This window comes from Alosa alosa, chromosome 23, assembly GCF_017589495.1.
Source record: "Alosa alosa isolate M-15738 ecotype Scorff River chromosome 23, AALO_Geno_1.1, whole genome shotgun sequence".
In the NCBI taxonomy this organism is placed as follows: Eukaryota; Metazoa; Chordata; class Actinopteri; order Clupeiformes; family Clupeidae; genus Alosa; species Alosa alosa.
The window spans coordinates 13,646,610-13,661,306 of record NC_063211.1 but is presented as its reverse complement, the minus strand read 5'-3'; the positions used below and the strand labels follow the sequence as shown (position 1 = coordinate 13,661,306).

The following is a 14,697-nucleotide window of genomic DNA, read 5'->3' as shown; positions in this document are numbered from 1 at the left end:
TTTGGCTCCTTAAGGGTTTTCTATAGGATAAATGCGAATCAAGATGTCTTAAATATACATCAACACTAACTGCACCATTTTAAAGCACATGACATGTACATATCAGAGGACCTAAAATGAGGTAAGAGCAGACTATAAAATAGGGTAAGTGTCCAAGGCAAGAATGAATGAAAACATTGCCATCTGGTGGACATGTTCGGACTTGCCAGGAAAATGAATAGCAAGGGGTTGCTAGCAGGTTGCTAAAGACGCGCTAGGATGATACATCGCATGCGCAGTTGCAGTAAATAAAAACCTCCTCCCTGCTAGTAATGGATGCGCTTTATGTTGTGCTTGTTTGGGGTAATTTATGTCTTAGAGGGTCAATCTGAATTGTTATCGTAATGCCAGGAGAAGTTAAATTAACCCGAAAGCTCGTACTTGCGAGGGCTAAAGCGTCGGACCTCGAAAGTGTCAAGAAGTTAAACTGCTGGTAAGTTGCCCACAACCAGGTGTGGTCTCCAACGTTAACGTTAGCAACCCTAGCAAGAGCAGTTGTCAACATCAGGGTGCTTGTGTCTCCTCTAACTTATCTATCTCTGCATAGTTAGTTCATTTGGACAATAAAATGTATGGCTAGGTGAGACTACACTCGTATCTTTTACTCGCGGCAGGCAAAATAGTCTGTTCAATGATTAGACGAGGGAATGTAATCATATTTGCTTAGGCTGGGCGGTTATTAAGTTAACGTAACGTTAGTACTTGATGCGTTTTAGCTGAAGAAGAATTGGGAAGATATTGTATGCATGTGTTTGCAGCACTTCTCTTGTCTTGTCTTGTCCTATCAGGGGTGCCTCACAGAAGTGTTTTTCAAAGGGCTCAACAATTAAACAAAGCACATTAAAATTGTTCCTTACAAAGTGACATTGATATGTTTGTTATTGTCAGAATCTTTTTGTTTTGTGAATGGAGAAATGATAAATGGATTTTTTTCTGTTTTAATCAGGGGATGTAACCTGATAGATGTAAGTGATTACATTTTATCATATTCTGTAAATATGTGCTCTGTATAAGGTAATTTATACTTAATTACTTATTTTATGTTGAAATAACCCACGTAAGATGTAATTTCTTTATTACAGATCTCCATTTTCACTGAGATACCCAATATTGAGGTGCTGACACTGAGGTAGGTCAAGTCCAGAAATGTCTAAATATTTCTGCAGTAATGAAAGAATAATCAATATGCTTACTGTTTGTTTTCTTGTTCACATATTTTGTTCTTAAAAGTGTCCCCCAGGCCATAATTCCCTGGCATTTACCTGGTATTTTCTTTGACTTTAGTGCCAACAAAATCTCTTCTCTGGAGCACATATCTAGCTGCCAGAACCTCACAGAGCTCTATTTGCGGCGCAATGACATCCAGAGCCTCTCGGAGCTGTGTCACTTGAAGAGCTTGGCACGGCTGCGGGTTCTGTGGCTAGCTGAGAACCCATGCTGCGAGGCGGACCCGACCAAGTACCGCCTCACGGTACTACGGAACTTGCCGGGTCTACACAAGCTAGACAACCAAGGTCAGGCTGAACGTGGATTGACAAGTTGACTTGTTAGTCATTGTCAAAACAAATTATGCAACCAATAAGCGTATAGTTTTCATGTAACCAATACACATATAGTTTTCATAAATGATGGAGAGATGTAGCTATTGTGAAGAACTAATGATAACAAGCATGCTATTTTTTGTATGGATAACAAGTTATATGAAATTATAAGAAATATATGGATATGGATATGAATGGATAAGCTGATCATCAGAAATGCTTGAATGACTTAAGCGAAGGATAGGTCCAGATATATATCAGATATGAGTCGGTGGCCAGAAACGTTGTGGGTTCAATACCCAACTGCCACCGTTGTGCCCTGGCCTTGAGCAAGGCACTTAACCTTGACTGGCCCTTGTTATAATTGAAGTAAGTGAACTTTGGATAAAAGCGTCAGCCAAATGAATGAATAAGTAGCTAAAGAGGGACAACTGTTGTGTTGTTTCTGTGCGTGTGCTTCTGTGGCAGTGGTGACGGAGGAAGAGCTGGCCCAGGCCCTAGAGGATGGCGAGGAGATATGCACGCCTCCAGGCCCAGCCTCCGCAGAGTCCACCAATGGCATGACGGAGGCCGACTCTGAGAATGACCCCTTGAACTACAGCATGGAGGAGACCAAGTATGTCAAGATCACTTCTGGGGTGTATTCCAAGTAGAGCAAATTATCGCAATCGCAATATGAACCAACACAATTACCTAATTGCAAAAGCTACAAATGAAAGGGTTCAGATGCAAAAGCCTCTAAATGCCACCTATGTCAAAAATGAGATAAAGATGGTGAGGGGATGCTCTCCACACATAGTATACGCTAATCAAATAATTTAACTTCTAAACCCACTAAATACCACTCTCTTCCTGGTCTGAAATATCGATTTATAGGCAAAAACCTATAGGAGCCTGAATTTAAATGCTCATTTAAAAGAAAAGTGCTCAGATGGATTTAGAGGGTTTTGCATCTGAACTCTTCAAATAATGATGCACAGTTAATTTTGTCACATTTATGACTTGTATATTCGTGTCATCCATGACTGTGCCACTTCTGGTTGGTGGGTGTGCGTAGTGGGCAAGGGGCACAGAATTTCTGATTGGTGAGCTTCACAGTCGGTTGGGGGTCCTGTGCTTCTTGTGCACTGGGCGTGCTCACCAATCAGGGGTGGAACAAATTAAAGAGACATTTGCGATATTGAACTGAATCAATGCAAAAATCATATCGCAACTTGCAATTGCAGTATCTGTCAAAAAATTGTAATTAGATATTTTCCCCAAATCGGTTCCATGTAGGTGGTTAAGTAACAGATCTGGGGGGTATTCCAAGTAAGTGGTAAACCTCCTACAACAAGAGCCCTATGGCATTGTTTTGTTTGGAGAATGAAGCCATGCATACTTACCCAGGTTTGTCAGTAAACTATGTACTTCAGTTTGTTTGTTCTTTCTTTAGTTATTATTTAGGTTTACAAGTTCCTCTGGGTTACCTTACCAAGGTTTGCCACTTAACCACCTACTTGAAATCATGGCCTGGTTTAAAACTGATCTTTAGTTAGATGTCGTGCAAGTTTTTTCTTTTTTGATAATGGACTTTTCTTTGGCTGCATTGGTTAGTAAAATCCGGGCGCAGCTGGGCATGAAGCCATTACCCCGGGACAAATTCTCGTCATTCTCCTCCCCGAGGGAATCTGGAGCAACCCCAAGAAAAAGGGTGAGTTGCACTGCACAAGTTTGTGTCACTTCACACAGAGCAGTGGGTCAGTAGGCTACTGTCGGGTGTAGTACATCTTTACGTATAGTGTAACATGCCAGGTCTCTTCCCTTTTATCTCTGCAGAGTCACACTCTTGAAGCCGTGCTTCTGCTGCTGAAGGATCTCAACTCCGAGGAGCTGAAGATCGTTCAGGCCGCCACTGAGAACAAATTACGATCCCGTTGTCGACACAAGGAGAAAATCCCCCTTGTCGAGACTTAACAAGCCATGGTGGCTCTGTCCAATAATAACCAACAGGGTACCTTCCTAGGATAGTTTCCTTGATGCCATCTATGGAAATTCTTGCTGATAACCCATCCAATACAGACAATGCATGATGGAAGAATGACAAATACACTATTTATTAGGGTACTGTAAGGATCACCGTCACTTCAATGTTATCATTGGCTAGAAGCACATCATATCAAATACATATACTGTAGCACATATATTACACTCAACAGTAGCACTTAATCCCCATAAGAGCATTTTCAAACGCTTGTTTGTATTGTGGAGTGTTAATTAGTATTTGTAGTGAATGACCAAGCTGCCTACTACTGAGTGCACACATTGCCATTTCTGTATGGATTTGTATGCTTTTACTGTATATTGATCCCTTCTCAGCATGTCAGGACAGAGGGATGTAACTAGCCATTGCTTATCAGTTCAGTGTTCACAGCGCAGTAGTTCATTCATTACAATAATTTCCCAGCTTTACACTATACACCTCTCCTGTGGTTTCGGTGTCCTGGTCTTCAATACGCCAAAGCGCAAGAATTGAAATGGAAAGTGTTGCTTATTAACTTGTCATTTGAACTGTGCAGAGTATTGGCCTTACAGTCCAAAACGCTGTCAACTATGAAGAAAGCAGGATCAGTGTTCACTTGCATGGAATGAATCGCTCTGTTTGCCTTCATTAAGTTTTGACGCTTCTGGTTAGCTTTGGGATTGTGTTTAGTTTCTCAGCAAGTGCTTATTTACGGTCTTTTCTGGCTTATTGAAGTTAATTTTCACATATTTTTCTATGTCTTGTCAATAAACTGCAATTGAGATGCAAAAGTGATTCTTTTAATGATACAAGTACAAAATGTTTTATTTCATCAGCTCATGATTCAATAATGTCTATCATTAATCTACAGCAGAAATGGTCATATGTGAGCTGTTGTTGAACATTTATAAAGTACAGCATTCTGTTTCATTCATCGCGCACAGATGGCTCACAAGAGTCCATGCCATCAAGTCCTGTCTAGAGCTAGACATCACGAGTCCTACAAATGCTTGTCATTTTGCATGGAGTTTCATTTAAGTCTTGTGCTGGTTACTGTTCAAATGTAATGTGACATTTGTTTGGCAAAATGAAAGAGCATCGTTGTCATGGTGAAGAGTGCAGCTCTTCCCATGGTGCTTTCTGTTGGCCCAGTTTCGTGGACACATGCTCGCTGCTGTGGTCAGACCAAGGCTAGTTTTTAAGTCCATAAGTGAGGGTGTCCCCACACAAGTGCTCAGATCTTGAAAATGTCCATCCATCCTTCACCCCTCCTCGCTCAGTCCATGTCCTCCTTCTCCAGGAAGTCGGTCAGAGTGCCTGTGTCCACAGGAATGAGCAGGTACTCCACGCCATCAGCACCCTGGGGGGGGGGGACACGGACACACACCGGACAAAGGCCACACTGTGAGGTTACACTGACCAAGGGGCATTTCAGAAATTTAAACAGCAGAGTACCGGTGCTGTGGTAACCGACGGACACTGCCAAAACCAAATCAGTGATTAGTTGAGGATTTTAGATTTACTAGAAATGATGAGTCAAAGTAACCACTAAGGTGCTAAGGTGGCAATTTAGATTATGTTGAAGCACAAACCACAATTATGTAACACTAAATAGAGACATTATTTAATAATTTAAAACACTGCCAATCAGCATACCAGAATTGGCAATCAAAGTTATCAACAAAGTCCAGACTCAATAAAAGGACCTCTTTTACAGGAATGACTCCATACCTTCTTGGTGCGAATGAGCTTGTGATCCCTGAATTCCGTCAGCTGTGTTCTGAGAGTGATGTCACTATTCACCAGGAAGGCCTCACGACAACGCTGATAGAAGTCTTGGAAAGACAGCCCTTCAGAAAAGAAAGTCACTATGAATGATGAGCAGTTTAGTTTGTGTAGCCTTTGTACTGCTCACAGTGTCCACACAAACTTCTTTCAGAGATCTACGATAAAACTTCAAGAGGGACAGATACAGTAAGAACGACACACATTGTGCCAATTGGCAAAACTCAGCCAGATTTGGTTTGTTGTGCATCAGATGGGTAGTGGGAGGGAATGTGAGAATGTGGAGTGTGTGTGTGTATGTATGTGTGTGTGTGTGACTTGCCTGTGTATGAGGGGTTGTCTTTGTTCTCCAGCTGAAACTCGGCCAGCAGCCTGAAGATCCCTCTGTGAACAGGACACACAACACCGTGAGCAGGGAAGGACACGCACACACACACCTAACAAACTGGGACTTGTGTTGCAAAGGTCCTTTGTGACAATGACCATCTACTAAACACAATGTGTGTAAATATCCAATGTGGTTTCAGGCATTTTGGTGACTCTAGAGCTCCCCCTAGAGTCGCAGAATATTTACATTTTACCTTGCCGTTGTAAATACTCAGGCTTGAACCCCTCCCCCTGGACATGGTAAATGTTCTTTTGTTTTGGACCTGAAAGACTAGCGACAGGCCAAGACAATCTTCATAGAGCTATATCTAATGACCAGGTAATGTTTCATGATTCTCACGAGACGTCTCAGAGTTGCCATCAGCCAAACTGCAAGGCTGCTTTTCCGCCTGTGAGGGGCTGCCAGCTATGCTAGATGCACTACTGTCCCCATTACATGTTTGTTTACTATCAAATGACTACGAAGCTGTTATATTAAGGTAAAAAAATCTTATATACAGCAGTAATAGTGATGTCCACAGATCTTGATGATTAGTGTCTTCTAAGCCTACTTCCTAATGTGTTATTGTGCGATATGTATACCGGTATATGCATTTCTGAGTTATATATATATATATATATATATATATAAATAACTCATATATAGTTATATATATAGGTCATATATATAATCACATTTTCTGTTCTCCTCTTTTTTCAGGGTTTCATCAGGTCCCTTCCCACAGGTGTATTATCAAGCACCATGCAGTCTGCATTCATAATCTAGGTGTTTGATTTTACTTTTATCTGTGGAAAGGGACCCGATGAAACCCAAAACAGAACAGCAAAACAGGTGAACTAGTAAGTACTGCATCTACTGTACAAAATTAAACTGGTGTTTTTGGTGGAACTGTGCAGAAGTTTAGAAGTTATAGAAGTTTGCCACTATATATAGTTATATGTGTGTGTGTGTGTGTGTGTGTGTGTGTGTGTGTGTACCTGGCGTTAGGCGTGAGACTGCGCAACACGTGTGTGAGGGAGCTGAGGGCCAGGGCTCCAGTCTGCTGCACCAGCAGTGAGTTCTCATAAGACGTCTCCTCTGTGTAGGGCAGGTAGGTGGTGGTCTCGTACCATAGCCAGTTATACAGACTCATCTTTGACTGGTCCCACACTGCAACACACACACACACACAATGGTATTTGCAGCCCAAGAAATCAGAGTTCTCAACTTATTCTCATGGGGGAAAAAACAAATCTAACTCTGTAAAGGAACACACCAACTTTTTAGCTAGTTTGCCGTCTAGAACAGAGTTAGATGAGAGGATACATACCCTGTAGGTAACACAGATTCTATAGTGTCCAACAACCAAGAAACCTTGATTTACGGCACAAGCCCATTTGTCCATTCTGTTACAGTTTCAGCCATTGCACATCTTTGCTTCCGTTCGTCCCATAGGATGTTAAGAGTTTGAGGACGTACCAAGCGGGCCGTTGATGTGGTCTATGGAGGCCAACAGGTGCATGTTGGGAATGGAGGCCAGCTGCCCTAGGGCCTGCTGGGTCTTCTCTCCACGCAGCATGGGGCCATCGATGTTGTGGATGATCAGGTAGATCTGTGTGTCTGGATCTGGAAAAGAGTCACGATTCAAAAAATGTATGTCACTTGTGTAATTGTACAGGTACAAGAGCAGGTACAAATGGGTCTGGAAGAGAGCTCCAAACAAAGGTTTAAAAAAATGCCTAAGACATTTACTAGTTGTACAATAATTTAGTATGCATTACAGTGTTTCATTGAAGATTCACTTAAAGCTGCAGTTGGCAAGATTTTTTTGATCATATTTCACTGAAACCGGCACTATGCTCTAACAGAACAACATAAATTAGCCGGTTTTAGAAAAAACCCCGCACTTCTACCTCCACCTAGAACCTGTTATTGGTTTAGCAAAAATCCACAGCTCCTGGTTCTTCTGGTCCAAACAGAGCAGGGCTGTGTGAGATCTGACTGTCAATCACAGTCTGGTGCGCACTGACGAGCACATACTCGATGAGAGGGTGCTCGGTGGTAGAAGGGGAGGGGCATGAGAGTTGTAAACATTCAAAATTTTGGCAAAGTCCCCTCAATCTGTCAGACTTGCCAACTGCAGCTTTAACGAAACTGTAATTCAGTTGCATTTCAGCTATTGACAGATACTATGTAAAGTATCAACAAATAGCACAAACATAGAAAAAGTAAGGTTGTTTGTTTTATGAGTGTTAGGTTGGGACTTGCTTTTTCACCAAGTGTTTGTGTATTTTTGTGTGCACAAGTAGCTGCATTGTGAGCGAAACCTTGCCCAAGTACTACGCAGGCACTAAGCGTGTTAGTGGAGTACTCAACAAGACCACAGAACTGAGACTCAGTCCTAAATAAAGCCGGTCTTGCATGCTCATGTACATTCACATACTATGGATATACTACTGCTCCTTGTGTTCATGTGAATATTGCATTTTGCGTACCCATCGTGTTAAATTTGGAGGACGTGTACAACTCATGCACTAAACAGACGCAGGATACACATGGCAGCCATGGTGCCTACACGTTGTTAAAAGCAAGTATATCCCTGGCCTTAAAGCCTTTAGCAAACGAAATGTGTCATTTTGGCCAGAGTGCTTCTGTTTAGGCCTGTGTGTGAATTGTTTTGAAAATGTGATGTCAGAGTTGATAGAAGCATTAAAGCAACAGAGAAAAACGGTAAATGTAAAATAACTTAAACATAGCACATTTTGGCATGAGTTAATGAAGTCAGTAAGGCAATAAGACAATCATGGTCCTACATCAAACATTTACTACATTTTACAAGTGATAACTGGGGGAAAACGCTCACTGTGGAAGCTCACTAATACAAGACCATGAAAAAGAAATTGGTCACCTTCTTTCAAAGTTTTCCCAACAAAGTCTATCTGGTCCATGGGGGTGCGGAAAGTGCCATCGTGCTCAAGAACTTCACTGGTGATGGCATTCAGGATCTACAATACACAGGAGAAACACCATGACACTTCTGCAACAATCACCATCACTACTCTAAATAATAAAAAGAAAACAATCTCTACCCTTTGGTAGCAGTAGACCTTTTACAAATATGACAACATTTACATTACATTTATTTATTTAATTCAAGGCTCTTCACAAGGCAAGTAGAATGCTCCATTGACTTAAATGGGATTTCCCAACGTTCTAGCGGTCATTATTTCCTAGGAAAGGACCTCTGAAAAAAATAATGACCGTTGTCAATGGCAACGGAGTTTGTGCTTCAGGTATTTCATATTACTAAGCAAGGACTGGAACTTCATTCAAAAGTGAAAAGCAAACGGTTGATCAGCTGTGTTCTAAAGAATGTTTGATTCAAGTTCAGCGTGTGTTGCAAACTATTTGTTTCTCAGCAAATACCATGAGGAACGGTAACAAATAGGCTAGGCTATGTAGGCTAAAGTCATATCGTGGGGAGTTTATTATTTTGTTTTGGCAAGTAGCCATGTAATAAGCGGGATATTGTATAGAATGCCGGTCATTATTAGGAAAATAAGTCCCTTCAGAGCGGAACAAGACCCCTTCGTTGCGCGTCGGGGTCCGGTTCGCCCTGTCGGGACTTATTTTCCCAATAATGACGCTTTTGTCAAACGCGACTTATATGTCAGTAATATTACAAGGGCCACTGTTCCTGGAGCAACTCGGGGTTAAGTGTCTTGCTCAAGGGCACAACGGCGGAGGCCGGGTATTGAACCCACAACTTTTCAGGCTACCACCACAGAAATATGGTTCATAGACATTTAGGAGGCAAACTTTAAGTAAAATCTGACTACAAAGCCCAGAACTACAAAAGAAGAGTTGAGAGGCTGAGCAGCAGACTGACCGATTTGAGGGTCATGCTGGGGAAGAAGCCGTTGACCACCAGGTGGAGGGAGTCGGACAACATGGAGGTGCGGAACTTCTCCAGCAGAAGCTTCTTCGAGCCGAGGCCGTATAGTAGCATGTTAAAGCCCAGCCTGAGAAAGCCCACATGCACACACACACACACACACAGATGTGAATTCATACCCAGTAGATATGAAGACTTTGCTGACCTTGCTATCAGCTATGATTAAAAAAGGCTAAGTAAGTAGAAACCATTACACACTCAAAACAGACACAGGCACACACAGAAACAAAACACACAAAGACACAACACACAAAGACACAACACACAAAGACACAACACACAAAGACACAACACACAAAGACACAACACACAAAGACACAACACACAAAGACACAACACACAAAGACACACAGACCCACACACAAACACCAACAGACCCATGACCACAGACTCAATTAACACACAGACACACAGACAACACACAAACACCCACAGACACAACACACAAACACCCACAGACCCATGACCACAGACACAACACACAAAGACACACAGACACACACTGCAGATACTCAACTGTAACTGTAGCATCCACTTGCTGAAGAGCTTCTCGTGGGTTAGGTTCAGCTGCTTGATCTCTGTGTTGTAACAGGAAGGCTTTCCGTCCAGCAGCCTCACCAGTGTGTCCTGCAACGCAATAAACAGCACCATGAAAAAAAAGTCAGAAGCAAAAGAATCCGATACAATGTACTCTACCAGATAGTGACAATAATTTTAGCTAGGAGTTTTCTCTTAAAAGTTATTCACAAAGCCTTTCAGACCTACTCTTAGTAAGAAAAAAATAACAACTCCTAAACTAAGAGTGAGTCTTCGTTGCTATGGATGATGTCATTACTCATGCACGAGCTTGACTGAAGTTGAAGTGACCAACTTGATTGGCTGATGATTGTAACGCGGGAATGATTCCAAACACCTCTCTTACGATGATGAGTGACAGGTGACAGTCGGAGAATGCGTGTGCTACACAAGTAGTGCGAAGGACGGATGATGAATAACTGAATAAAAAGGCCTAGCCTAAATGAGTAAGGCAAAACAAATAGCCTAGTAGCCTAATGAAACATAGGCCTACGGATTGATGCAGTATCTTTGCAGCATTATTAAATTAATCTGTCACCATATGCCTACGTTTGCAAAGAGGAGAACATTTTAATTTGATTCACAATGAAACGTTACATTTAATTTACATGTTAACAATGAGTAGTTTTGGTTGTTGTTGGTGGCATCCCTTTTATGAATGCAAAATTGTTCCCTCCCGATTGAAAGCTCCTGTTGCCGCATAGGCTACGCATTTCAAAAACATTGCAACGTGAAATGTCACAAAAAGCTGTTTGTGAATAGGTCTTATGAGTTAGGAGTCCTCTCGACTTCTTTTAAGCTGTCCCAGACTTAGGTGCTACTTCTAGGTCTAAAATGCTTCGTGAATTACTTTTAGTGAAAAAATTAGCAGTCCTAAAGTTATGAGTGACACGCCCATTATTTTTAGGAGTTGCTCCTAAATTCGCCACTTAGGAGCTACTTTTAGCCTTAAAATTATTTGTGAATACGGCCCCAGAAGACTAAAGATTGACGCATCACAAAGACAAAATGTTTGGTGCAAAAAATGGCCCATTTCTTGATTTTCCTCCGACATCACGCTAGTGTGTCATCTTCGTAATGTGATGACAACCAACACAAGTAAATGATATAGAAAAACAGATCATATAAAGCACTTTGTAACCTGGTTTATTATTATTAACCATTATTAAGATATTGATCAGCTAACTTTGCACTGACCCGGTCCAGTTTGGGGGTCTGAAGTCTCTCGAGGGTGCGGTCTGAAGTCAGGACCTTGGAGCTGCTGTGAGCCTCAAAATACTCTTCCACCAGATTAGGCTGAGGCTGCGAGGGACACACGAATGAAGAGATGAGTGGGTAACCGGCTGAAGTAGGAAAAGCGCTGATGCAAGTAAGGGGAGGGAAGGAATCTGATTGGCTGTTTAGCTCAAATATCAACAACTGAAACCAAAATCTGAACTGTATTCTTTACTGCTCCGTGTAAACAAAACCAGATTCTAGATAGATATATTATTTGTTGTACATTCTTATCCTATGTCCAAATCTACACATAGCTTGACTGTTAAACAGTAAAAGGTAAAGATCTGAAAATGCAGGGCAAAAATGTAAGGTATTTTGTACATCTAGTTATAAGTCCATTACAATCCATGAACTAGCTGGTTCCCTGTAGGGAGACATATTGTACTGATTTGACCATCACCTCAGGTGCCTTCTTGCTCTTCTTGGCAGGAGTCTTGTAGAGCGCGGCGGCAGCAGCAGCTGTGGCCGACTTGCTGGGGGTTTTAGGCTGAACCTCAGCCGTATCATTCTTCTCTCGTCCGGCGACCTCATCTTCCTCACCCTCTTCATCATCCTCAGAGTTGGATGCGGAGAAATCACTGTCGCTGTCTGACTTCAGGTTGGGAGCTGAGGGACCCAGAATGGTCATTTAAATGGTAAGCAAATAGAGTGGCTCAGACGGAGTCAATCAACAAGGTGTTTCAAGCACATGGAAGGGAAGGAATGGAAGGGCATGTAATCTGATTGGCTGTGGAGCTCAAATATCAACAACTGACACAATGTGGGCTGTATCTTTAAAGAGGGGTGGGGGGTGACGAACTTTCCACAATATTCTAATTTTTTGAGACCCACCTGTATTATTTATCTTTTGACAAATTGTTTTAAGGCTGCTTTAGTATATAATATTCTGTATGACCAAACATTCTCCCAGACAGATCAACCAACCTGATAATCTCTTTCTCAGCCTATGGGGAGTAGTGGAGACAAACTGCACCTTCTTCCCCTTTAGGAAGAAAAACAAAAAACAAAATTAAAATCATGAATACATCAATGACAAATGCAAACCAACAGCTAAAGAGAAATCCAATACCTTTTGTGGAGTCTTGTTTTGAGTGACAGCCCCTAGAGAAAAAAAACACATACTGAAGGTTAGGGTTCAGCAGATGTCTCCTGCAAGATAACCTATCTACAGATTAGCTAATATAGAGTCAGGTCTTCCATTAGAGCAGCTGTAGGTCCTTCTCACTGAATACATAGAATACCATGTGCTTCTGCAACCAAACTGTGATGGTTAAGTTCATCTTCAACAACAAAGTTGTTTGAAAGTTGCATAAGTGTCAGAGAAACAGAACTAACACTCACTCTTGCCGTCGGCCTTCTCTGGGGAATCTGAGACGCTGAAGTTTACACTCTTCGCTGGAGTCCGAGCCCACTCGGACGCTACCGAAGAATCAACCAGGGATGAGAACGGTCAGTCATGCAAAGGTTAAGAGGATCAGTGACAATACCGCATGAGACACCTACACTACTGTCCCAGTCCCACTATACCACTATATCTATACTTCAGGTGTGTAATGAAGGACAATAAATAGTGGCACCTCTCTGATAATGTTTGAGTCCCTCCCATCCTAAATTCACCTTAAGTGCAGGTTAAACTAGCAAATAACTGTGGTGCCGGTCCCACACACTCTTCTCCATCCGTCCCATCATTACCCATCCGTCCCACACACTCTTACCCATCTGTGCCACACACTCTTACCCATCTGTGCCATTTTGTTCTTGCGTTTGAGAGATTGAAAAGTGAAGACGTTAGCACCAGCTGTGCCAGTTGACCCATTCTCAGCTCCTTCTGCAACACATAATAAAGTTGAGCCAGACTGACATCCGCTTTGCCCTGAATCTACCTGGGTAAATATATCCACGGCAAGAGGTTATGTTCTGTGGCATACCTTCGGTTTCAGTGCCTAGGGCATCCACGTAGTCCTGCTCGTTAAAGTCCTCCTCCTCCTCCTCCTGCTCTTCTTCATCCTCATCAGTGAGCTTCTTCTTGGAACCTTTCACAGTCACCAAAGTTTGAACAGAGGATGGTGTTGTCTTTGGACCTGAGGTGTGGGGGAAATATTACATAGTTAGGCTACTTACAGAATTACTTACAGAGAAATTGTAAACTTTGCAGTGGGTTTGACTGAAAAGTTTATGATAATCAGTACAACCAATATTATGGATAGGTAGTACAACCACTTAACAGTCCAACCACCACATGAAATGAAGCATGTCATCTGCTCAAATTACGTTAATCAATTTCTTCACGAATTCCCACTAAAATGTTTGTCTGAATCCAAACTAAAAATCTAGAAAACATCGATGACTACAATACAAACACTTTTTAGGGTACCAACCTTCATGCTTCTCGACTATGTGGTTTAACACATCGCCATCCCCAATGAACCGTACTTCGAGGGAGGAGTTTTCCGCAGATCGTTTCAGAGGACTCATGGTTTGCATTTATAACTTTAACGTAACCTGTGACCAAATACACAGGTTAACGTTACGACATTCACAACATTATGTTCCAGTAAGTTAACGTTATCTGCACTGCTAAGATGACACCTTTGTAGAAAATTACAATCTTAAAGTCTTAACGTAAGTAATTCAACGTTAAAGACGATTTATCATAATGCAATCCGATGTCACATCTTCAATTGAACGTTAATGCAGATGGTTAAATCAACATAATCAGCTGTTTTTGTTTCTGGTTAACTTGTCGTTTCGGGTTTTGGACACATGGACAGTTCGGATGTCACTGACTGCACAGCCTAGTCTCGTTAGCAAGCTAACTTTGCAGCTATAAGCTTTTAACGTACATGCACTTTGAAAACACAAACGTGAATCCCGTGTGTTTCTACTTACAAAAGCAATCAACTGACAACAGAAGAAATGCTGGCAATTATCTTCACGTGTCATGTGCATCCATTTGTTGGTGCCCTGCTGGCTAACCACTTCTTCCGGCTTCAGAAAGAATTCCGCGCCACTGATGAAAGTTTTAGATCACGTGGTACAAAAAACCCACCCAATCAAAACAGACGTAGGCCTACCATAAAAAAAACCTTCACTTCACAAGATGATGTCAGAGCAAGTTTAGACATTCTCTGGTGATGTGCAGGACTTTTATGTT

General features: G+C 41.9%; 2 protein-coding genes across 3 annotated transcripts; one reads left to right on the top strand and one right to left on the bottom strand.

The window, feature by feature from the left end:
- Positions 1-289: 289 nt before the first annotated feature.
- On the top strand, positions 290-4,355 carry cfap410 (cilia and flagella associated protein 410). The gene is made up of 7 exons (XM_048235300.1): positions 290-472; positions 986-1,004; positions 1,122-1,168; positions 1,324-1,553; positions 2,049-2,196; positions 3,177-3,273; positions 3,399-4,355. Exons 1-7 carry the CDS (start codon positions 384-386, stop codon positions 3,534-3,536), a joined length of 768 nt encoding a protein of 255 aa, XP_048091257.1. The 5' UTR covers positions 290-383; the 3' UTR covers positions 3,537-4,355.
- Positions 4,356-4,366: 11 nt separating this feature from the next.
- Positions 4,367-14,537, bottom strand: orc2 (origin recognition complex, subunit 2). 2 transcript variants are annotated; one of them, XM_048235276.1, is made up of 17 exons: positions 14,433-14,537; positions 13,922-14,045; positions 13,472-13,624; positions 13,282-13,371; positions 12,885-12,962; positions 12,613-12,644; positions 12,468-12,525; positions 11,944-12,149; positions 11,463-11,567; positions 10,207-10,316; positions 9,624-9,756; positions 8,643-8,739; positions 7,214-7,360; positions 6,733-6,904; positions 5,690-5,751; positions 5,314-5,432; positions 4,367-4,942 (listed from the first exon to the last, which is right to left on the bottom strand). In XM_048235276.1, the coding sequence occupies exons 2-17, from the start codon at positions 14,025-14,027 to the stop codon at positions 4,859-4,861; spliced, it is 1,752 nt and encodes a 583-aa protein (XP_048091233.1). In that variant the 5' UTR covers positions 14,028-14,045; positions 14,433-14,537; the 3' UTR covers positions 4,367-4,858. The 2 variants fall into 2 exon arrangements, with proteins under 2 accessions (XP_048091233.1, XP_048091234.1); XM_048235277.1 differs by having other exon boundaries at positions 13,282-13,368.
- Positions 14,538-14,697: the final 160 nt, after the last annotated feature.